Below are 24235 nucleotides of genomic sequence, written 5' to 3'. Positions count from 1 at the left end.
ACAAAATGGAACACTGTAAGCCTTAAATTTGACACAGCTTTCACAGTCTTAACTATGGAGGCCTAGAGGTTCTCAGTATTAAATAGGTAATTAAATTAATAACTAGTGTTCTTATTACCTTTTAGTCTATACACCATCCAGTTTTGCTAAAAGAGCTCAACCAGACTGATGGGTTCAATTTTAGTAGCCAAGCTTGCTCGTTCTTCATTATTAATTCTATTTTAGTCAAATAAATTGTGAAAAGTAGAAATCTACAAATTCAAACCTCCAAAATGTTGGAGCTTGTAAAAGTATTTTATATCCTAATCACATTTCCTCACTACCCCATCCTTCTATTCTCCTAGTCATGAACATTAAGAATAAAAAGAGGCTAGGTGACAACCATTCCAAATTCTGTATAATAGTAGGATTCGGAATTCAAAATCAAAAAGCCAGTGCAAAATAACAAGCTAAAAAAAAAAAAAATCAATTAAGAGAATCATTAGCATATCTGTCCACTTCCCAAGATACGTACATAACACAGATATACTGGGTTGCTGGTACTGTAGTTGTTGATGTTGATCTGCCTCGGGTTCTTCAGGTTCTACTTGTGTGGAAACTGAAGCTGAAGTGGTAGAAGCAGTAGGTATGCCGGTGCTAGCAGAAGGGAGCTGCTTGATTCCTGTCTGGGAAGCATTTGATTGTTCTACCTGTTGTTTGAGACTGCTCTCTTCCTGCTTCTTTTTTTCTTGCTCCTCCCGTACCAACTGCCGCTGTTCTCGTTTTCTCTTAATTAATGATACTCTGTCTTTGATAGCTTTAGCCATGGTCTTGTGATCACCTTCACAGACATACCCAGACTCTACCTACAAAATAAAAGGGTATATTAAGCAGTAGTATACTGAAAGAAAACAACACCAAAAAAAAAAAAAAAAAAAAAGGCATTGTATATTAACCTGTTGATTATACTTTCATTTACAAAGCAACCCCATCTGTACTGATAAAAACTGTGGTACGAATATGAAGATTTAACACTGCTCCTCCCCTCCAAAAAAGCAAAAAAGCTCAGACAATACAAACAACAAACAATTAAACATAAGTAACTCTTTCATACCTGACCTCTTTCTCAGAGGCAACTACCACTTTTGAATGCTTCTTATAAATCCGAGTACGGATATTCTGAGTTATCTTTTCATAATAGTTAGCTATTTTGGGCACTATGGCAAGCAGAAATTTGGGGAAGGGTTTCCTTACGGAAGAGTGATCTTTTAGATATACTTCAAATAATAATACACCAAAGGCTTCCTACTAATATTTGATCAGAAAAACTCTTCAAAGTAAAAACAATTAATGGTTCTATGTCTGTTTACAGGGTTGATCCAGAAAACTGATCAAAGGCTAATGTATCAGTATGTAGAAACATAACTTGTCATTTTAAATAAATGATGCTTATACAAACTGGGAGTCACTCAATCTTATGGACTTTTCTTTTTTTTTTGAGACGGAGTTTCACTCATGTTACCCAGGCTGGAGTGCAATGGCGCGATCTCGGCTCACTGCAACCTCCGCCTCCTGGGTTCAGGCAATTCTCCTGCCTCAGCCTCCTGAGTAGCTGGGATTACAGGCACGCGCCACCATGCCCAGCTAATTTTTTGTATTTTTGGTAGAGACGGGGTTTCACCATGTTGACCAGGATGGTCTCGATCTCTTGACCTCGTGATCCACCCGCCTTGGCCTCCCAAAGTGCTGGGATTACAGGCTTGAGCCACCGCGCCCGGCCTCTTATGGACTTTTCAAAATGACATACTCTCAGCACTTTGTGAGGCTGAGGCGGGAAGATCACTTGAGATCAGGAGTTCAAGACAAGCCTGGCCAACATGGTAAACCCCATCTACATTAAAAATACAAAAATTAGGCGTGGTGGTACATCCGTATGGTCCCAGCTTCCTGAGAGGCTGAGGCAGAAGGACTGCTTCAGTTCAGGAGTTTGAGGCTGCAGTGAGCTGTGATTATCAGGCCACTGCACTTCAACCTGGTGACAAAGCAAGATCCTATCTCCCTCTCTCTCTCTCTCAAAAAAAAAAAAAAAAAAAAAAAAAAAATTACTTTTAAAAAGGAGTATAAAATCTAACACCCATTATAAAAGCAATACAAAGAAGGGAGTTTAAAAGAAAAACAACAATAACATACACTGGAAAGTCCCACGACTCAAAGATAACATTTAGTGCCATCACAATTTTATGTCTATGGGATATGCCACACACGCCACTTCATAAACTGCTTTTTTGCTTAATAATAGTATCAATGTATATAAGAAATCTAAATCAATTTTTAAATGGCTAATGTCAATTTACCATTTCTTGGGCAACATCTTCTGGGACATCTCTCTCTAAGTCAAAAGAAAACTCAATAGCTTCATTGTCTTTGTATTTTCCCTTTAATTTCTTAATATCTTCAATACGTAGCCATAATTTTATGGCTATTTTTTCTCCATCATCTTCTTCTGCTAACTCTACCCGTACTCCTGTTTCCTCCTGGAAGAAGGCATGGTTCAAAAGGTCTTTGATGGAATATCTTCCAAACAGAGGGAAAAGAAAAGGAACAAAAATACAATACTATTAGTTAGAAAAAATAATTTTCAAATTATTTTTGGCCAATTATTGTTATTCACAGAACAGGGAAAAAAAACTGAAAAAAATACCTGGGAACATTTATAACTCATTTTTATATTGCTGCATTTGAATGGTAATTACACAGGTTTTCTCTCAAGTTATAGATCATAACAATCTCATTCGTAAGAGCTGATACTGATAATTTTTAAATCTAATGATCTCATTAGTAATAATATACTAGTAATGACAAGTAATGCATAGACAAAGCTTCAAAATACCACATGATCATTTACACAGTATTTTATAAGCAACACAAATCTTCATATTTATGATCTTGTCTGACCAACACCCAAGTTGGTATCATCTCCTGATTAAGAAATGGAGGCTCAGAAAGGTTGAGAATCTTGCTCACAGTTATAAAAGCTGTAAATGGTGAAATAAAAACTAGAAAATAAATATTTTTGTTTCTAGTTTGGTGCCTTCTACTGCAGCAACCTTTATTTACACCAATAAGTTCTCTTAATTCCTTGTTCAATAACTTGTGTACTGGGCAAGCAGAAGGTTGATTGTGAAATAATCTTCTTCAGATAAAATGGTTTCAATATGCCAGTAATCTAATAAACTGCTCCATCAAGAATTGAAACAGGCTGGGCACAGTGGCTCATACCTGTAATCCCACTACTTTGGGAGGCTGAGGTGGGCGGTTCACCTGAGGTCAGGAATTTGCAACCTGTCTGACCAACATGGTGAAACTGTGTCTCTACTAAAAATACAAAAAGTAGCCGGGAATGGTGGCGTGCACTTGTAGATAGAGAATTGATTGAACCCGGGAGGCAGAGGTTGCAGTGAGCCGAGACTGTGCCACTGTACTCTAGCCTGGGTGACAGAGCATGACAGTGTGGAGAGCAGAGGAGGGGACGGGAGGGGAGGGGAGGACAAAAAGAAACAAACATTCCTTTGTTTATAGTAAAAAAAAGTTCTTAAAGAGATTTAAGGACCCAACATATATAAAAATGGAAACTCCAACTAAACTTTTACTTAATAAAACCTTAAAAACCATGAAGTTAAGCTCTTCTAAATAATGATGTTATAAAAAGAATGAGATGGAGAGGTGAAAAGATGGAATTATTTAATTTAGTTGATATACCTGATTCCTCTCATTCTTCAGGTGGTAGATTATGCTCAACTTGCAATGTATATTTGTACTAGTTGGTCTCCTTTTTCTTTTTTAGAGGATGGATGGGGGTGGCAAAGACAGACTGTTTTCCAAAAACAGATACTGGACCTTTGCCATGCCTAACGGGTGATGAATCAGCTATATGGAAGATCAGATACTTGCCACTCCTCTAAGAAAGTCTTCTGTTAGTACAAATGACTAAATCACATCTCTTTCTAACCCCCAGGCGAAGTCTTCTGCTTTTACTCAAGGAATTTTGATGTTTTGTTCTCCTTTAATTCTGGCATAAGGATAGAAAATCAGACCTGTATAGCTGAGTTAACTTTAAAGAGCCAAGGTTTTAATTTACCATTTAGAATTCAATGGTAAAGGACTAAGGAAAGATTTCCTGTGTTAGATATTAAACTCTTGAGTTTTATAAATCATGCTGATGCTGTAAGTAGTTCTCATGGAATGTACCTATGTTTATGGTGGTTGTTGTTTACTTAAACTCTACCAAACCATATTTTTATAGCGTTCCAGTATATCAAATCTGAATAACCACAATGAACAGAACCCTACTTTTAAAATTGTTACAGGCATAAATGGAGAAACCAATCACAAATGTTAAATATACCGTAGAATGAGTGTTGTACCTTTTTTTTTTTTTTTTGGAGACCTAAGTCTCCCTCTGACGCCCAGGCTCGAGTGCAGTGGTATGATCTTGGCTCACTTCAAAGCACATTACTTTGCAGGTTTTGTTCAAGTACTACCCAGGTCAAAAGAGGCAACTTACCTTTCATCTTTGTTTTGTCGTATGCATCCTTCAATAATTTCCTTCACTTCGGGAATTGCTACTTTGTCAAAACTGGCTGGCTTCACCCCCTGAAAACCATAAACAGAAATACATTAATAAAAGCAGGGCCTTTGAAGAACTTTGTTTTTTAAATTTCCAATTGTTTCTTCTAGGTTGCTTTCTTACTATCCTGGCTTTTTTTCTGATTCACCTGCAGGAGTTGGTCCATGCAGTGTCAGAGTTGGGTAGTGGCAATTTAGCTCTTCACAAGAAAACAAGGACAGTGGGGTCACTTCCAAGTGTGGCAATGAAAAAATTTAGGCAGATGTTAATATCTTCTGCTGTGTTTCAAGTAAAGGAAGTTATTGGCTAAAAAGAAAGCTAAGTGTTCTAATTGGTTAGAAGATGTTTTCTTCAACCTTATTCCCTAAACACATCAATCAATACAGCATTTAACTATTTTGAACACTGAACCCATGTGTGGGCATGAATTCACATGCTTAGTTTGGCAGGCGTAATATTATTACAGTAATCTTTAACAAACTCAAAGGAGTTGAAGATTTATATTATTTTGGCATGATAACTAAAGAGCAAATTGTCTTGCACAAATAAAACACAATTAAAAGTAATATATTGGACCCATACGAAAGATAAGCTCTGCAATTAATCTCAGAAGAAAACTCATTACTATCACATGTGATACTACATAATAGTCATCACAGTGATAGTTTAGAATCTTTTTTTTTTTTTTTTTTTTTGAGACAGAGTTTCGCTCTTGTTGCCCAGGCTGGAGTGCAATGGCGCAATCTCGGCTCACCGCAACCTCCACCTCCTGGGTTCAGGAAATTCTCCTGCCTCAGCCTCCTGAGTAGCTGGGATTCCAGGCATGCGCCGCCATGCCCAGCTGATTTTTTGTATTTTTAGTAGAGACGGGGTTTCACCATGTTGACCAGGACGGTCTCGATCTCTTAACCTCGTGATCCACCCGCCTCGGCCTCCCAAAGTGCTGGGATTACAGGCTTGAGCCACCGCGCCCGGCTCTAGAATCTTTATAAAGTAAAAATAGATTCTTTTTTCTGAGATGGAGTCTTGCTCTGTCGCCTAGGCTGGAGTGCAGTGGCATAATCTTGGCTCAGTGCAATCTCCGCCTCCTGGGTTGAAGCGATTCTCCTGCCTTAGCCTCCTGAGTAGCTGGGATTACAGGTACACACCACCATGCCCGACTAATTTCTGTATTTTTATTAGAGACGGGTGGGGGGTTCTCCATGTGGGCCAGGCTGTTCTTGAACACCTGACCTCAGGTGATCCACCAGTCTCGGCCTTCCAAAAAGCTGGAATTATAGGCGTGATCCACCATGCCTGGCCAATAAATTCTCTAAAAATAAATTTTCAGGCCGGGTGTGGTGGCTCATGCCTGTAATCCCAGCACTCTGGGAAGCAGAGGTGGGCAGATCACGAGGTCAAGAGATCAAGACCATCCTGGCCAACATGGTGAAACCTGTCTCTACTAAAAATACAAAAATTAGCCGGGTGTGGTGGCGCATGCCTGTAGTTCCAGCTAGTTGGGAGGCTGAGGCAGGAGAATCGCTTGAACCTGGGAGGCAGAGGTTGCAATGAGCTGAGATTGCACCACTGTACTCCAGTCTGGCAACAGAGCAAGACTCCATCTAAAAAGAAAAAAATATCTTTTTTCAGTAATGTGTGGAAAATATACATATAAGATATAAGAACTACTCCAAGAATGTTATGAAGAAAAAATAAAAGAAAGAACAATAAAATGCTACTGTCTAAGAGGTGGGGTGGAAATAAAAAAAATCTCATCTATTACAACCTCATCTAAGTGACCACATGGATCAAGAGTTGAAACACTGATATGTTGCTCATGTGGCACTGTAAGTCAATAGACACATAAAACAAAAGGAATGGAATTGGGGTGGGGCATTCCGAAAAGTTATTAAATATATATAAATTCTAATTATCTATAATCTAAGTGACAGAGTAAAACAAAATTAGTGACCAATAAATCACAGAAATGTATGTAATCTCTCATAGATCTAAATGAAATACATAAAATGATTAGCTTTAAAGTCTTTAAGTATAAGAGTTATATCCAAAAGCTGGATAATTCTCAGTAATTACTCATTATATTATTCCAAAGATCAATCTGCAGAATTCTGTTCCCAGGGCTAACTTTTCACAGCAAGGAACTGGGGAGTAGGGCTGACGCTAAAGTTAAATTCATGTATTTAAAAGCCTCATTTATGAGAATGACTACAAAGATCACTACTTGTATTTTCCTCAATCTTATTTTTCCAAATCCATCTAAGTTTTCCCCAACTTGTTTTTATCTTCACATAATTTTAATGAAAACAAAATAATACTGCTGAAGCAAAAGGCTACTTTAATGGAGCAAGCTGGTATTTCAGTCTTATACTTATGAAAACAGGTAATGCAAGAAAAAAAATGAATGTCACATACTAAAAGTTCTCTGGTAGTAGGAAAACTGAGTACAGTTGGTCCTCCTTACTCATGGTTTCCATGTCTGTGGATTCAACCAACTGCAAACTGAAAATTCAAAAGAGAAAACTGCATCTATACTATATATGTACAGGCTTTTCCTTGCCATTATTATCTAACAATACAGTATAGCAACTGCTTACATAGCACTCAGTGTATTAAATATTGTAAATAATTTTTATATGCAAATACTGTGGCTCATTTTATATTTCTGGAACATGAGCATCTTCAAATTTTGGTGTCCACAGGGATATAGGGTCCTGGAACCAATTCCCCAGACAGGGAGGAACAACTGTATTTTGGTTTATATTTGGTTTTAGTTTTCTACAATAAACATGTAAAATTGCATAAACGTTTTTTTTTAAAGGCAAGTTCTTGCTCTGTTGTCCAGGCTGGAGTGCAGTGGAGGGACTGTGGCTCAATACCGCCTCAAACTCCTCCAGCCTCAGCCTCCCAAGTAGCTGGGACTACAGGCATGTGCTACTATGCCAGCTAATTTTTTATCTTTTCGGAGAAATGAAGTCTGGCTATGTTGCCCAGGCTGATCTCAAACTTCTGGGCTCAAGCGATACTCCTACCTTGGGCTCCCAAAGTGCTGGGATTACTAGCATGAGCTAACCCAACTGGCTCTTCTGATTATTTTTATAGCATTTTAAAAGTCCAGGGCCAGGTGTGGTAGCTCACACCTATAGTCCCAGCACTTTGGGAGCCCAAGGTAGAAGGATCACTTGAGCCCAGCAGTTTGAGCCCAGCATGGGCACAAAGCAAGACCCTCTCTCTCCAAAGAGACAGAAAATTAGTGGGGCATGGCGGCACACACGCCTGTAGTCCAGCTACTCAGGAGGCTGGGCCAAAGGATCATTTGAGCCGGAGAGGTAAAGGCTGCAGTGAGCCATGATCGTGCCACTACACTCTAGCCTGGGTGACAGAGTAAGAACTTGTCACACAAAAATAGTTCCTTCTTCCATAAGCACATACATTTCAAGGGAATGTACGTGGCCTACTGGCAATAAAACTGTATATTAATTTAACCAAGCAAATATATACTGATTCTTCTGTTTTATTCTAGCATAGGAATACTGAAAGGACAAAAACATTTAACAATAAAAGACTTCCATTCAGTGTGAACTGGACAAGCAGAAGTAGTTCTGAGCTTCAGATTTCCTGTCTAGCCAATAATGATAATACCTGTCCAACTTGCCTGTCTAAATTTACAACAGCTGAATTCAAATGTCGTACCTGGGTTCAAAGCTCTTTGAAGTATTAAGTTTGCTGACCCAAGGATACCTTTGAATTTAAAGGCAATCACCAAAGATAATAAAACAAGGAAAATCTTCTCTTGAACCTACTTTCATCCTTGATTATCCTTAATAATAATCCTCTTGTTAAACCTATCCATGCAAACATATACGAATTTATGACTTTACAAACAGGAATGCTTACTGAGCAAAACAGACATTAAGATAATAGCAAAACCAGTAACTATGCATAATACAACCTTAAATTTACTAGGTTATACTGCTTCTTCAACCTACAGCCAAGAGTTTTGTAGAGAAAATTCCATATTAATGCTATACCATATATTTAGATACTACTACTTCCTTAAAAAATGTACTGTAGGTGCCAAGGTAGCTAATAAAGCTGAAACACAACTTGCCAGTCCAGTAGCTGGTATTAAAAGATTAAGACTGCTTACTGCTACCCACTTAGATACTGAAAAATATAACAAGGAATTTCACCAGTGAGCAACCATCAATAAGCCAGGATTATCAAAATACCTAGCAGAGGTATTCTGAATCATTTAAGAAGCAAGCATACACAGGTATTGTATATTAAAAGTAAAAGTGTACATGGGATGATTATGAAACCTCACTGATCCTAAAAGTGACCCACAGAAAAGTCATCTGGGACATGTAATAGAAAGCTGTTTAAAATAAATACAAAATTACAGTTTTAAAAATATGCTATACTTATAGGTTTCTTGTTCTTAAGATATAACTCAATGTAATTTTTATAACTAATAATTTTTTAAAGTTGAACTCAATTACTCTAAAACACAATTTTAAGTACCAGATAGAACAAAGTAATAATAAGATGTTTTCGTGATAAAAGAAGAAAAAAGTACTAAATTGGGCTAATATCTTACACAGAACAAAACTAGAGTTTGTTAAGGACATACAACCCTCTCATTCTACTCCTCCAAAGCCAACAACTCACTGGCTCTACAGATATTTTTCTCTTACTTTTCTAATTCACAAGAGTTATCTTTAGGTAGTAGTGTCATTATGTTTTTTGTGATGGGACAGTAGCTTATTTTTCTTCACTAAATGTATTCCTTGAATATCTACTGTATGCTCATTACAAAATGCAAAGGACACTTCTGCACAATTTTAAATGGGGTACAAAAAACTGTAACTCTATAATAGCACATTAAGAGTCTGATACAAGATAAATGTTTATCAAATTTTATGTTGCATTATTTGAACTAAAAAAAAAAAAAAACCCACAAAAACCATATGCACATTTTATAGACTGACTTCTCATCTGAATTCTACATACTATGTTTTGTCAATTAATCTGCTAGAAAAATAAGAGTGAGTCATAATACAGAATTCTGTGATTCAATCTTTCAGCTCCTAAAAATTGGCAGCACTTGCTTCTTAAATGCTTATGCTCTGAATGTGGTAGGGTAACATTAACATTAACTCTTAATAAAGGTAAACTTTTCCCTAACCATTCAGAATTAAGAAAAGCCTACCTCCTCCTCACAGAGAATACAGCATAAATTCACTAAATTATAGAACTCTAAATATTTTTAAAAGCATTCTCAAGTTAACAATTTCAATACTTTAACTGAAACTTTCTACGAATATCACCAAAAAGGCTACAATATAAACTGTTACATATACTAAAAATTCTTACCTACCTCATTTACACAATCCTTTTGAGGGCAGCAGCAGCAATGAGAATTTATAATGACAAATACTGAGCAAAAATCTTTCTTTGTAATATCCATCAGAAAAGGCAAAACAGATTTCTTATTGGAGGAAAATGAGGGGAAAAATGGGTACGATGTACATTAGCCCACAGCATAAGGAAGGCAGATATCAAAGTCAGACTGAAGCACAGTTTCCTGTTTAACACTAGCCATGCTTCCCCAACTCTCAGACATGAATTTACTCTACTCAGCCAACAATAGATTTATTCTAGATTGACAAAACTGCATGCCCAACAGCAGGAAAACTATTCTGTTAATATTCCTTCTGCTTCTCCACCAACAGTAACAGATCCCTGGACAAGCAAAATGAGATTTTTACTTGCTCAATGCTCCACCTACTTTGTCCACAGGTTCTGTCTCCTTGACCTATCAAAACCTTTCTTGGATGCCTGTTTCCATTTACCAAAACTCCCTTCCTCCAATCATTTTGAAAGTGTACTTTAAAAGAAAAAGGGGATTGAGTTCAATGAACAAGGTGTAAACACCAAATATGTAGCCAAAACGAACACCGGACAGGGAATCACAATACTGGGCTGGGTTCTCAGTTCAATCCATCATATACTATGTTTGTACGACCTGGACCATATACCTTAAACTCACTTTTAAAGTGGAGATAATAGTTCCTCTGTTCACCCCAATTTAGAAAGCAGCTATATTAAGGTAGATCGCTTTACTACTCTTTCACAGTACATTTTTTAAAATCAACAGTATTTATGTACATAAGTGGTATGAATTTTTGCTTCTTCTTCTCCCTCCTATAACAGTATCAATATACATTAAGACATTCCATTTGCTAGGAAGATCTCATAGACCCAATTAAAAATTACTTTAATTTTAGTTATTAAGGGAAAGTTTTTCTTTGGAGTATTAACAAGGATTGTAGACATAGCATTGCTCATTGCTTTGTTATAATGGGTAACAGACTAAAGTCTTCTCTCCCTTATAATTTTGTAAGCTTGAATCCTGTTCAAGACAGTGGATGCTAAGGCTTCAAATACCAAGAGTAGCAAAGATAATGGTTTGGAAGCTGTTTGGAAGGAATATATCTAAAAGTTAGAAATGCTACTAGTTCTAACAGACTATCTCAAAACAACTACCACTATCTCTGGCTCAACACAATTTGTTACTACTAAGTCTAGGATGCCTGGTATTGCAGAGAAATGCAGCAACATATGCCGCAAAAGTGCAGCCTACCTCTAACTTAAGTATATAAGCAAGCCTGTGCAGGACTATCCTTGGCTAAATGAAAAAGCTAGAAAACAAGTACATGTGTCCTGCTTCAAAGGTCTATCAGATATAAAGATGTGGGTAGTTTTAAAGCTCTTAACAGGCAACAAATAAACCAAGCTGAGGGGCCTTTTAGGGGGTTGAGGAGACAAAGGCATGATGTAGGCACAAATATCTAGATTCTATAAAGAACAACATTTTCTATAAATCCAAATAAGAGTTTTGAATAAATAAAACAAAAATACCATTCACAAATAGAAAACAGTTTACATATCTAAACTAATTCCTCTTTCTCTCAAAGTCAGTGCCTTTCTCTGGATTTCCCTCATTTCTTTCAATCCTGTCATTATTTCCATAGCCCAGAAAAGAAGCTTAAGTCATTGTTGGATGCTTCTTCTCCCACAATATTTAAGTACTATTATTGTCTATGGGCTCTTGAAACAAAGATAAAGTTAAAACAACTAGGATATGATTTTGTGACTAGTACTCTTACTCTTCTCCAACAGCCAAAGATCTCTGACCAGCTCCCCCTGCCCTCCAACAAAAAAAAATTTTTGCTGGCTTCTTTGCTACCTCTCAAGTCGTTGTTTTTGTTTTACAAAAGCGACCATCAAAGTCCTGAGTTCTAATACCTCATCTCTTTAAGCTTAGACCAATTTAAGATGGGCCTCATGTTTCCATACTCTTCATCTCCAACTTGTGTTTTACATTGTGTCTAGCTCCAGCCATCTGACTCCATTTAAGCATCTGAAATTTCCAATCATCTGGTGTCATCTAACTCATAATCACACTGCTCAAAAATGGTTAATAGTTCTCCACAGCTACAAAATGATCATAGGATCACAGATCTAGAATGAACCAGATTAAGAGTCCTCCCTTCTTCAAACAACAGAAATATGGCCCAGAGATTAATGCTATGTCAAAGTTAGAATTGATCCGTTAATTCAACTGGTGACTACAGAATGTCTCATCCAGTCTAACAGCTATTAAGCAATCTGCTAGATACACTGCATCACCTTCAGCACCTAGAAGACAAATACAAATCTATATTCCAGTTAAGCACGGGCCTAATAAATGGTAAAACAAAAACCAGAATCCAGATTTTCCAGTGTCTAGTTTAATGTTATTTCTAGTCCATGTTACTGTGCTTTTAATTGTGGTATGAAAATCGTAACCTAACTTCCACCTACATCTCTATCCAATATCTCCCAAAGTAAGTTCAGTCAAACTGGTTACTTGTTCACTGAATACTTCAGTGAACACTTCTACCAACAAGAATACTTTTCCTATTCTGCCCCCTTTTTTCAGTCAACATAGTCTTATGCTTCTTTCAAGGTGTATCTCAAATCATATATACCTATAATCCATTAGAGAAAGCAGCAATTACAAAGTATCTATATGAATCTTTCAGCATCTGTTATTTACACTATGCCAGAAAACAGTACTGCTGTATTTAAATATGGAAAACAATCTTTCTCTATCCTATCAGTTTTTATTCTGTAGTCTACTGCCTTGTGAATTACAGATTAATATTCAGGGTAAATAAGTAAGTTCACCTTTTTCAAGGAATTCTGAAATAAGGATTCCATAATTATTCTTTAGTATCTAAAACACTGAGAATGCTATCACCTTTAATCTTAATCAAATCACAGAATTATGAAATGCTTCTGAAAATCATGCAAAACGTTCCTAAGATACTTGAAATGCATGTTCCTCAATACTTGAACTTTTCTTTTACATTTTATAATCTAAATTTGCTGGATGGACATAGAAACAAAATTTATTAAGGAACCAGTTCAGCTAATTCCAATGGATTTTCACTGAGATAGCACAACAAATTCTACTGCTAAAGAAATAAATACAAAGTTTCCTTCAACTTTTCAAACAACATCTAATCAGGAATCAGCTTCACTTGTTTCAGTAAAAAAGTAGGGTGAATTGCAATCTGTTATATAAAAACTAAAAGGAATTTTACCCTAATGGCTTTAATTCTGTTTTTCCCAGGCAGAATGTTCAAACCTTGCAATCCAAAAGCTAATGGAATTGGTGACAAAGTCAAATTACACAAACAAAGTAATTAAAAATCCCCATTATTTCTAAGTTGGTTGTTACAGGGCTGGATCCAGCCAGATTCTTACCAGTATGAGCCATTACTTTACAGGAATTTGAACATACCTTATGATCCCATTGGAAAACAAGCCTTTTCAAACTCCCTACCAAATCAAGCTAGCTCTAACAAAGGAAATTAACTTACTCATGATTCCCCAAGGCACGTTATTCTCTGAATACATGAAAGCTTGTGTAACTGCTCCAACCTCAAATGCACTATCCTTAATAAAAAAGTTGATGACACTGCTTGCTGCAGTTTTTATTTTAAAAGCAGACTAAAGTTCTGCTAAATATATTACTATTTTTACTTGGATCTTCTCATTACCAGTGGCATAGACTTTCATGATAACTGGGCCAATATTACAGGTATAGCATACAATTAAGAAGTTTTTCTCTGTTAAATAGGGGGAATTAACCTTTACTCACTCAGAGCTCAAAACTGCAGTACCAGACTTATGCTACTCACATCTCCTAAACTTTTTACCCTCAGTTTTCCTTGCAGTCTAGAAAACAGGTTAAAAACAAAACAAAAAAAAGAGGTAAAGGAAATAATGTTACAGTTTGTATTAGTGTCATGTTAAGAGAACCTTGATTTCTGACTACTATTATTTCTCCTGCATGTCCTTGGGCAAAATGCTTAACCTCTAAGTCTATTTTCTTACCTGTGAAACGAAGACTCTATTTATCATGACATAAAAAATTACAATAGTATATGTAAAGTACCTTGCAAGGCGATCGACAGATTACAAATAAATATTAGCTCATTTTCCCATTTAAAGCTTGATTTTATGTTACACTTATGAAACACATTTAAATTAATGCAATTTGCTGAATGTCACTGGTTAAAATACATGGAAAAAGGGATAATTTATTTTACTACTAAATATGTATTAATAATAATGATGTTGATGATAATGGGGATAACTATTAAGTACTGATTAATAACTGTATGCCAGGCACTTCGCCTTTCTCATTTAATCTTCACAAATGCTTTAGGCCCAGAGAATTAAATAATTTGCTCACAGTCTCACAGCTAGGCAATGACATTATGGGATTTGAATGGAAGCAGATCCAACTCCAGAGCCGATTTCTTCCACCTAAAAAGGTAATCCTGAGCTGTTAAATTCAAATTCTTTGTATTCTTTTTGTAAGTTAGTACTAAACCTACAGATGGGGGAGAGTGGCTTACTGGTTACTAGTAGTCAGGGTATACATAATAGACCTAGGATGAAAATCAGAAATTTACAGAGTGGCTGGAGTCTGTGGGTGTGTTTGCATCAGGAAGCCCTAGGATCTCTTCCAATGGATAATCACACCTGTTTCTTTAATAAAGTATGCAACAGGCAGACTGACACTAACATTACTTTTAAATTAGTTAAATTTACTAATTAAAATTTTAAATCCCAAGCAGACTTAAGAGAAGGTACAGTATTTCAAGGCCTATTTCAACACACAATCATCATGATTGCTTATATAAATCATTGTATTATCTAATATTATTATTATTATTATTATCATTCTGAGACAAAGTCTATCTCTGTCACTCAGGCTGAAGTGCAGTGGCACAATCTCGGCTCACCATACCCTCCACCTCCCAGGTTCAAGCAATTTTCCTGCCTCAGTCTCCTGAGTAGCTGGTACTACAGGCGTATGCCACCACGGTCAGCTAATTTTTTTTGTATTTTTAATAGAGACAGGGTTTCACCATGTTAGTCAGGATGGTCTTGATCTCCTGATCTCGTGATCCACCCGCCTCGGCCTCCCAAAGTGCTTGGGATTACACGCGTGAGCCACCGTGCCCAGCCTCTAAGAACTTGTTTAAACCCTCCACTTTTATCTTGGCACCCAAAACATGAGAGGGCTTTTAGAAAAGTAACAAAGACCACAGCCCTTTTTATTTTTTACTAGAAGCCAGAAGATGGGAATGGAGATTGGTAAAATCCAAACAGTATTTCCTAGACAAGAAGTATGGAAATCGACAGTGCGGTATTAAGGATTGTAGAGCATACACAACTAAATTTTCACAGCTTAGAGGAAAAATAAAGTACAAATGTACATCACCTGCAACATCCTTAGAAACGAGGGATTCTAGCACAGTTCCAATAAACTTACTCTTCAAACTTTTTATTCCACATTTTCTGCAGGTTGATTTATTGGTTTTCCTTTTTAAAAAAGCAACCAGGCCTGGCACGGTGATTCACACCTATAATCCTAGCACTTTGGGAGGCCGAGGCCAGTGGACTGCTTAAGGTCAGGAGTTCGAGACCAGCATGGCCAACATAATGAAACTCTGTCTCTACCAAAAAATACAACTTAGCTGGCTGTGGTGGCACATGGCTGTTGTCCCTCCCAGCTACTCGGGAGGCTGAAGCAGGAAAATCACTTGAACCCAGGATGTGCAGGTTGCAGGGAGGCAAGGTTGTACCACTGCACTCCAGCCTGGGTGACAGAGCGAGACTCTGTCTCAAAAAAAATAAAATAACAAAATAAAAATAAAATAAATAAAATAAAATAAAATAAAATAAAATAAAATAAAAAATAAAATAAAAGCAACAACCAAAAAGGCAGAAAAATACAAAATTACAAATAAATGCTATAATACTACTATAATTTTTAAGTCAAATTGGTTACTTATAATGCTACTTAAAAGTTTACATGAATGACTGAACAACAGTTTATTTAAATAACATTTTGGTGTTATACTATATAGCTTACTTTTTATTTAACCAAATAAAGGTATATGGAACTGAAAAAGACTGTAAGGGTCTTTTTCATGTACACATGAATCACCCTTGGACTATGTAAAATGCAGACTTTAATTTAACAGGTCTGGGATGGGGCCAAAATTTTACATTAAATACAAGCACCCTGAGATGCTGTCACTGTTGGTCTGAGGGCTGCATTTTGCATGGTTTGCTAAAACTGTGGTTCTCAAAGGTGTGGTATAAAGACCCTTCAGGGTGCTCAATATCTTTTCTTGTGGCCTATAAAGTATTTCATTTTGCAACTACATATATGCATGAGGCCAATTTTCTTCGTATACTTCAACCCAAACAACATATTGTAACAGACTAAATAGAAAAGCAGATAAAAGAATTCAGTGATCTTCTTTCAGACCAGACATTAGATTTACAAAAATGTGGAAATGCCCCTCTTCTCAATAAATTTTTAAAATTTGTTTTGGAAAATAATTATTTGTAATAAAAATGTTATTGATGCCAACATATATAGGGCTTATTTTATTTAACATTTTAAAATCCTTTTTAAATTTTTTCTATTTTAATTTATAATATGGTAGAGTAGATACAGCACAACTAAATAAAAGCTCTTTGGGGTCCTCTAAGAGTGTAAAGGATTACTGATACCAAAGAGTTTGAGAGCCACTGAACTAAATCACTCAAATCTGGGCCGGGCACAGTGGCTCAAGCCTGTGATCCCAACACTTTGGGAGGTCGAAGCGAGCGATCACTTGAGCTCAGGAGCTCTACAACAGCCTGGCCAACATGGTGAAACCCCTGTCTCTACACAGTAATTAGCTGAGCATGTTGGTGGGCACCTGTAATCCCAGTTACTTGGGAGGCTGAGACAGGAGAACTGCTTGTACCCAGGAGGCGGAGGTTGCAGTGAGCCAAGATTGAGATCACACCACTGCACTCCAGCCTGGATGACAGAGAGACTTTGTCTTCAAGTAAATAAATAAATCATGATCCCCTCTCAAAAATTCTCAGACTATAGAATCTCAAACCTTTACCACCAAGGCCTCTGCAATATTATACAATGTTGCCAAGTTCATTATGTTTAATTACTGATTTTCTTCCTTCTTACTTAACTTCCTCAAGATCAAGAAAACAGTTGCTGAGCATCTCCCTCTTCTAATAATGCATATAAGCCGCTTCCCTCAAGAAATTCAAAGGAACAAGTTTTACAAATTGAATGATGGGTCTTGACAAAAAAGGATTCCCGACATTAGGAAAACTGTCTTGAAACATTTGAGGGACTACCAGGGGAAATTACAATTTGGTCTGCCCTATGAAGTCTCAGGAAAGAAAACAAAGTGAGAGTAATTATAGGGTAAAAATTATGGGGAAATACCTCAAAACAACAACAAAAACACAGACCTTGCCCCAAAATGGAAAGAGTTAAGCTAGTTGTTCAGAAATTACAACTATGAGATTTGAGAACATACGGAAGAGCCTTTCTAGTACTGGGATAACCTATCTACCTATTATTTGATTTTCTGCTTTATTTGCACCAAACAGTTTTTCCTATTCTATTACGTTGGTGCAAAAGTAATTTAAACTTTTGCCATTAATATAAAATATATTGCTTTTATAGGTACATCAGTTTCTATTTGTCACTATTCAACTTCATTTTAGTAGGATAATTTTGAAGGTCACCTTAAATTTCACTTCTCTTTCATAGAATAAATACAACTCTCCCAAATTTACATATTTAATTTTGACTATGTTTGATATTCCTTTGAATCATTTCTTCCTCAAAATATTAATGAGTGCCTACAGTGTGCTGTGCACAACAAATACAAACAAGGATATAATAAACCAGGCTCTAGGACAATACCTTTTAAGACACTATATACTTCCTCCTTCATGTATGCCATAGTCTGAATGTTTGTGTCCCCCTAAAATTTTTGTGTTGAAACCTAATGTGCAATAAGATAGTATTAAGAGGTGAAAGTCTTTGGGAGGTGATCAGGTCATGAGGGCAGATCAGGTCATCAGGGGAGAGCTTTGAAAGGAATTACTGCCCTTATAAGAGTCCTGAGGGGCCGGGCGCGGTGGCTCAAGCCTGTAATCCCAGCACTTTGGGAGGCAGAGGCGGGTGGATCACGAGGTCAAGAGATCGAGACCATCCTGGTCAACATGGTGAAACCCTGTCTCTACTAAAAATACAAAAAATTAGCTGGGCATGGTGGCGTGTGCCTGTAATCCCAGCTACTCAGGAGGCTGAGGCAGGAGAATTGCCTGAACCCAGGAGGCGGAGGTTGCGGTGAGCCGAGATCGCGCCATTGCACTCCAGCCTGGGTAACAAGAGCGAAACTCCGTCTCAAAAAAAAAAAAAAAAAAAAAAAAAAAGAGTCCTGAGGGAGCTTGTTTGACTCTTCCACCATGTGAAAACGACACAAGACAGTCCGGTCTATGAGGAACAGAACGTCAATAGATACCGAATCTCATGGTACCTGATCTTGGGCTTTCTAGCCTTCAGAACTACGAGAAATAAATGGTTGTTGTTTATAAGCTACCTAGTTTATGGCATTTTTGATACAGCAGAACAAACGGACTAAAACACTGTTGTCAACCTCTCTCCAGATTAAGAGGTAGCTATAGATTCAAGCGGTTTAACATTAAGAAAAAGAGGAAGAAACTACAGAACTAAAGGGAAATAAAACCTGCTGAATAGAACAAAATGTAGTATAAACACACAATGGAGTATTTTTCAACCATAACAAAGTACTGATACATGCTACTACATGGACATTCCTTACAAACATTTTGCTAAGTGAAAGAGGCCAGACACAAAAAGCCACTTATTGTATAATTCCATTTACATGAAATACCCAGAATAGGAAAATCAAATCCAGAGACAGAAAGCAGATTAGTGGTTGCTAGGGGATGGGTTGAGACGGAAATGGAAAATGACTGCTAATGAGTATGGGGCTTCATTTTGGGGATGATGGGAAGGTTCTGGAATTAGTAGTGATAACTGTATAACACCATGAATACACTAAAAACCAGTGACCTGTATAGTTTAAAATGGCTAAAATCGTTAATTTTATATGAATTTTGTCTCGTTTAATAAAAAACAAAAGCTGCTGAACAACCAAAAACAGGTTAAACACTATACTGAGAATACAGAAACAGTGACACTAGTCTTTGTAGGTTCTGTTAAACTTACTACCAAAGACATTTTTCATTTAAGATGATTTTCTTCTCAACTGAGCTTTGAGTTTGCATATGGCAAATAAAAATGTTAAAGTTTTATTTCTACTCTTAACAGAAATAAATGACTGACAATAAATTTTCTGACCTGTTAAGTAGCTACTTGGTTGCACCAAGATTCTCGTGTCTACTACAAGTACAGAGGCCGATGCATTCTCATAGAAGAACATCACCACTACTTTCATGGATCAGTAATTTCTTACAGAACTCTACAGGGGAACATGTTTTACAAAGTTCTGGAGACATGTTTAGCACAGGAGTGAGTAACTTCTCCTGCTAAGAGCGTAACAGTAAATATTTTAGGCTTTATGCATCATACAGTCTGTTGCAATTCCTCAACTCTGCCATTATAGTGTGAAAACAGCCATAAATAACGTGGAAGTAAATGAGTATAGTTGTGTGCCAGAAAACTTTATTTACGGACATGGAAATTTGAATTTCATGTAGTTTTCTTATCATATAAAATAGTCTTCTTTTGACATTTTCCCCAAACACTGAAATATAAAAACCAGCCAGGCATGGTACTCATAACTGTAATCCAAGCATTTTGGGTGGCTAAAGTAGGAAGATCACTTGAGGCCAGGCATTTGAGAGCAGCCTAGGCAACACAGTGAAACCCCACCTCTACAAAAAAATTTCAAAAAATTAGCTGGGCCTGGGGCACATGCCTATAGTCCTACAAATTCAGAAGGCTGAGTCAACAGGATCACTTGAGCCCAGAAGTTCAAGGTTACAGAGCAGCACTATGATTATACCACTGCACTCAAGCCTGAGTGACAAAGTGAGACTTTCTCTCAAAAAATCAAAAACAAAAGCAAAAACCATTCTTATGTCATGGAATGTACAAAAATGGACATCAGGATTTGGCCAGGAATCATAGTTTGTTACTTCATTTAGAATATGACAGAATGGGTCAGGTGCGGTGGCTCACACACACCTGTAATCTCAGCACTTTGGGGGCTGAGGTGGGCAGATCACTTGAGGTCAGGAGTTCAGGACCAGCCTGGCCAACATGGTAAAACTCCATCTCTACTTAAAAAAAAAAAAAAAAAAAAATTGCCAGGCATGGTGGTGGGTGCCTATAATCACAGCTACTCAGGAGGCTGAGGCAGGAGAATCACTTGAACCCGGGAGGTGGAGGTTGCACTCGACACTGTGCCATGCACTCTCCTGCCTAATTGAGAGAGTAAGACTCTGTCTTTAAAAAAAAAAAAAAAAAAAAGTAATGATTGGTAAGTTAAACAAAATATGTAAACCATTTCATATACAAATTATACATTTTATAATCCCCAAATCTAACATTTAACCTCACAATCAGGTTTGATTTTGTTTGATCTTAAGTGTATATGTGTAACCGAGCATTTATTTTCATAAATGTTAAGTGGAAAAAAAAACAAATGAGGTTAGTTCAAATCTAATAAAGAAAATCTCTCTAACCCATCCATTTTGGCCTTCTCTCTTCCAACTCCTTATTTTAGACTATTAGTCATTTCCCTTAGATTACTATAATACCCTTTTAACTGGGCTTAACATTTAGTCTTCCTCAGAAATCCATTCTCCATTCTGTAATCAGAATAATCTTTCTAAAAGTTAAGTCTGTATGTGTTGACATACATGAAACTAACCAACTTTTAAAACAGTCCCCTCAGTGCTCTACATTAAAGTCTAAGCTTTCCTTTTGTCCCTTATTCCTTGCCTCTTCTTTTTCCTACTTCAAACTTGGTAGATATACAAAATTATGGATCTTCACATACAACACTATCTTAGTCTTTTTCTACTTCTTTAATACTATATCTCTAACTTGTCCAAACTTGATTATGTACCACTCTTATGTGCTTTCATTAAGTACCTATCCCTAAAATAAGTGTTTTCTATTGTATGGTAACTGTCTGCTTTACTTGTTTGTTCCCCTTCCCTTAGTAAGTTCTTTAAAGACAGGGACAGTGTTTGACATAACAATAATATCAATATCTAGGATCTAGAAAAAAGTCTGGAACATAGAAGAGACTTGCATATTTGTTCAATAAACCCATGAATTGTTACAGGGTTGAATTGTGTACGTCAAAAAGACACGTCATGGTCCTAATCTCCAGTACCTTACAATGTGAATTTTTTTGGAAACAAGATCGTTGCGTAAGTAATTAGTTAAGATGAAGTCATCTAGGAGCAGTGTGGGTCCTTAACCCAATGACTGCTGTCCTTTTAAGAATGGAAGACATAGGCTGGTGCAGTGCTCTCACCTATAATCCTAGCACTTTGGGGAGCCAAGGCAGGTAGATGGTTTGATCTAAGGAGCTCGAGACCAGCCTGGGCAACATGGCAAAACCTTGTCTCTACAAAAGATACAGAAAATTAGCCAGCATGGTGGTGTGCGTCTGTGGTCCCAGATACCCAGGAGGCTGACGCGGGAGAATTGCTTGAGCCTGGGAGGCGGAAACTGCAGTGACCCAAGATCGCACCACTGCAATCCAGCCTGGGTGACAGTGAGACTCTGTCTCAGAAAAAAAAAATAATAATAACAAGAGTTGGCAAGAATATGGAGAGATCAGAACTCTCTCACACTGATGATGGGAATGTAAAATGGTATAACTACTTGGAAAATAGGCTGGCAGTTCCTCAAATGGTTAAACATAGGATTCATATGTAACACAGCAATTTCCCTTCCAGGTATACATCTAAAGGAAGCAAAAATAGATATTCAAACAAAAACCTGTACATGAATATTCTTCAAATCAACTCTATTCACAACAGTCAAGTGGTAGGAACAGTCCAAATGTCTACCAATGGATAAATGGCTAAACAAATTGTGTTTATATATACACAATGGAATAATATTACTACTTAGACTTAAAAAGGAATGAAGCATGAGCATTTGCTATGACATAGATGAATCCTGAGAACATTATACTAAGTGAAAGAAGCTAGTCACAAAAGACCACATACTAAATGACTCTATTTAGATGAAATGTCTAGAATAGGAAAACCTGTAGTGACAGAAACAGATTAGTGGTTGCACAGGAGCGGGGGGAATGTTTGTATAGATAAGTGATCGCTGGATGGGTGCAGTGGCTCACACCTGTAATCCCAGCACTTTGGGAAGTCAAGGTGGGCAGATCACGAGGTCAGGAGTTCAAAACCATACTGGCCAACATGGTGAAACCCTGTCTCTACTAAAAAATACAAAAATTAGTTGGGCATGGTGGCTCGTGCCTGTAATCCCAGCTACTTGGGAGGCTGAGGTAGGGGAATTGCTTGAACTGGGATCTGGGAGGCTGAGGTTGCAGTGAGCTGAGATTGTGCCACTGCACTCCATCCTGGGCTATATAGCGAGACTCCATCTCAAAAACAACAACAACAAAGAAAAAAAAAGAAAAGTGATTGCTACATGGTGTAGAATTTCTTTATCAAGTGATAAAATTATTCTAAAGTTGACTGTTGTAATGGTTGCACATATCTATTGTTAAAGCAAACTAAATATGGCCTGAGAAGGACTCTACTTCTAATTTGAGTCTGTATGGACTAATTGAAACCTAAATTAGTAGGTAGACAAGATTGAAAACCTAACTTATGAGTATGTGCCTGTAACAACTGCTGAGTCTTGGCCAACCCCAGCAGCCAAATTTCTTTTCTTTTCTTTTCAAGACAGGGTCTCACTCTGTCACCCAGGCAGGAGTGCAGTGGCGTGATCTCAGCTTACTGCAATCTCCACCTCCCAGGTTCAAGCGATTCTCCTGCCTCAGGCTCCTGAGTAGCTAGGAATACAGGCACCTGCCACCATGCCCAGCTAATTTTTGTCTTTTTAGTAGAAACAGGGTTTCACCGTGTTGGCCAGGCTGGTCTTGAACTCCTGATCTCAGGTGATCCACTTGCCTCGGCCTCCCTAAGTGCTGGGATTATAGTTGTGAGTCACTGTGTCCGACCCCAGCAGCCATATTTCAACCACTCATACACTGCTGAGTGTTCAAACTGTGTTCAAATAAGGCAAACACCAAGCTGTAACCAATCCAGTTGTTTCTGTACCTCACTTCTGATTTCTGTATGTCACATCCCATTTTCTTGTCTATAAATTTGTTCTAACCATGAGGCATCCCTGAGTCTCTCTGTATCCGCTGTGATTTTGGGGGCTGCCTAATTCACGAATCATTTGTTGCTCAATTAAATGCCTTTAAATTTAATTTGGCTGAAGTTTTTCTTTTAACACTGTGAAGATGCTAAAACCAGTGAATTATACACTTTAAATGGGTTAATTTTACTATATCTCAGTAAAGCTGCTAGAAAAAATCCTAAATGTACATTTTAGTATGCACATACAATAAAGAAGAAAATTATTCCTGATTAATACTCTGACTTGGCACATTATGCAATGCAGAGAATCAATGCAATAAGCACAAATATTCTATTAACAAATTTCGCAAAGTCACTGAAGGATAGAAAGCACACTTTAAGGACTACTGAAAGCCTATGACTTGATTATGTAATCAGAATCATACTTTAAAGTTTCAATATCTGGACATTAATCTCTACACAGAATAACTTGTCATCTATTTACTTTTTTATTAAAAAGTTGGGGCATTTTTAAAAATAAAATTCCTTGAATATAACACAAACACAGATTTTGTAAGTTCTGTACAAATATGAGCCTCATTACACTTAAACAAGTTAGTTACTCCTACTATCCTCCCAATCTTTTGGGGCAGAAACCCTAAGTCAAACCATCCTGAAACATCGAGAATCTACTGAGATAGAAGATATTTCAGGGTTGATCTAGTTATATGTAAAATATAACAAATACATTTTCTAACAGTTTGAAATACACTTTCTTATATAATTTCAACAGATTTGTTCTTCACAACCTTAGCAGACCTGGCAGTTATGACTACCATA

The 24235-nt window shown here is 37.1% G+C and overlaps 1 protein-coding gene across 30 annotated transcripts in view; it reads right to left on the bottom strand.

Annotated features, from left to right (window-relative positions):
- WNK1 (WNK lysine deficient protein kinase 1) overlaps nt 1-24235 on the bottom strand; it is a 146724-nt gene that overhangs the window by 47727 nt on the left and 74762 nt on the right. For 29 of the 30 annotated variants that reach the window (XM_032254419.1, XM_032254433.1, XM_032254422.1 and 26 more), the window contains exons 5-7: nt 4544-4632; nt 2334-2553; nt 515-845 (exon numbers count right to left, since the gene is read on the bottom strand). In XM_032254419.1, coding sequence (XP_032110310.1) covers nt 515-845; nt 2334-2553; nt 4544-4632 — 640 coding nt within the window. Of the gene's footprint in view, nt 1-514; nt 846-2333; nt 2554-4543; nt 4633-9986; nt 14839-24235 lie in introns of those variants that run through there. The other variant, XM_032254436.1, reaches the window with a different exon arrangement.

The sequence above is a fragment of the Sapajus apella genome, unplaced genomic scaffold (genome assembly GCF_009761245.1).
Source record: "Sapajus apella isolate SASKATOON/1434 unplaced genomic scaffold, GSC_monkey_1.0 scaffold86, whole genome shotgun sequence".
Taxonomy (NCBI): domain Eukaryota; kingdom Metazoa; phylum Chordata; class Mammalia; order Primates; family Cebidae; genus Sapajus; species Sapajus apella.
This window is presented reverse-complemented; position numbering and strand designations above follow the sequence as displayed.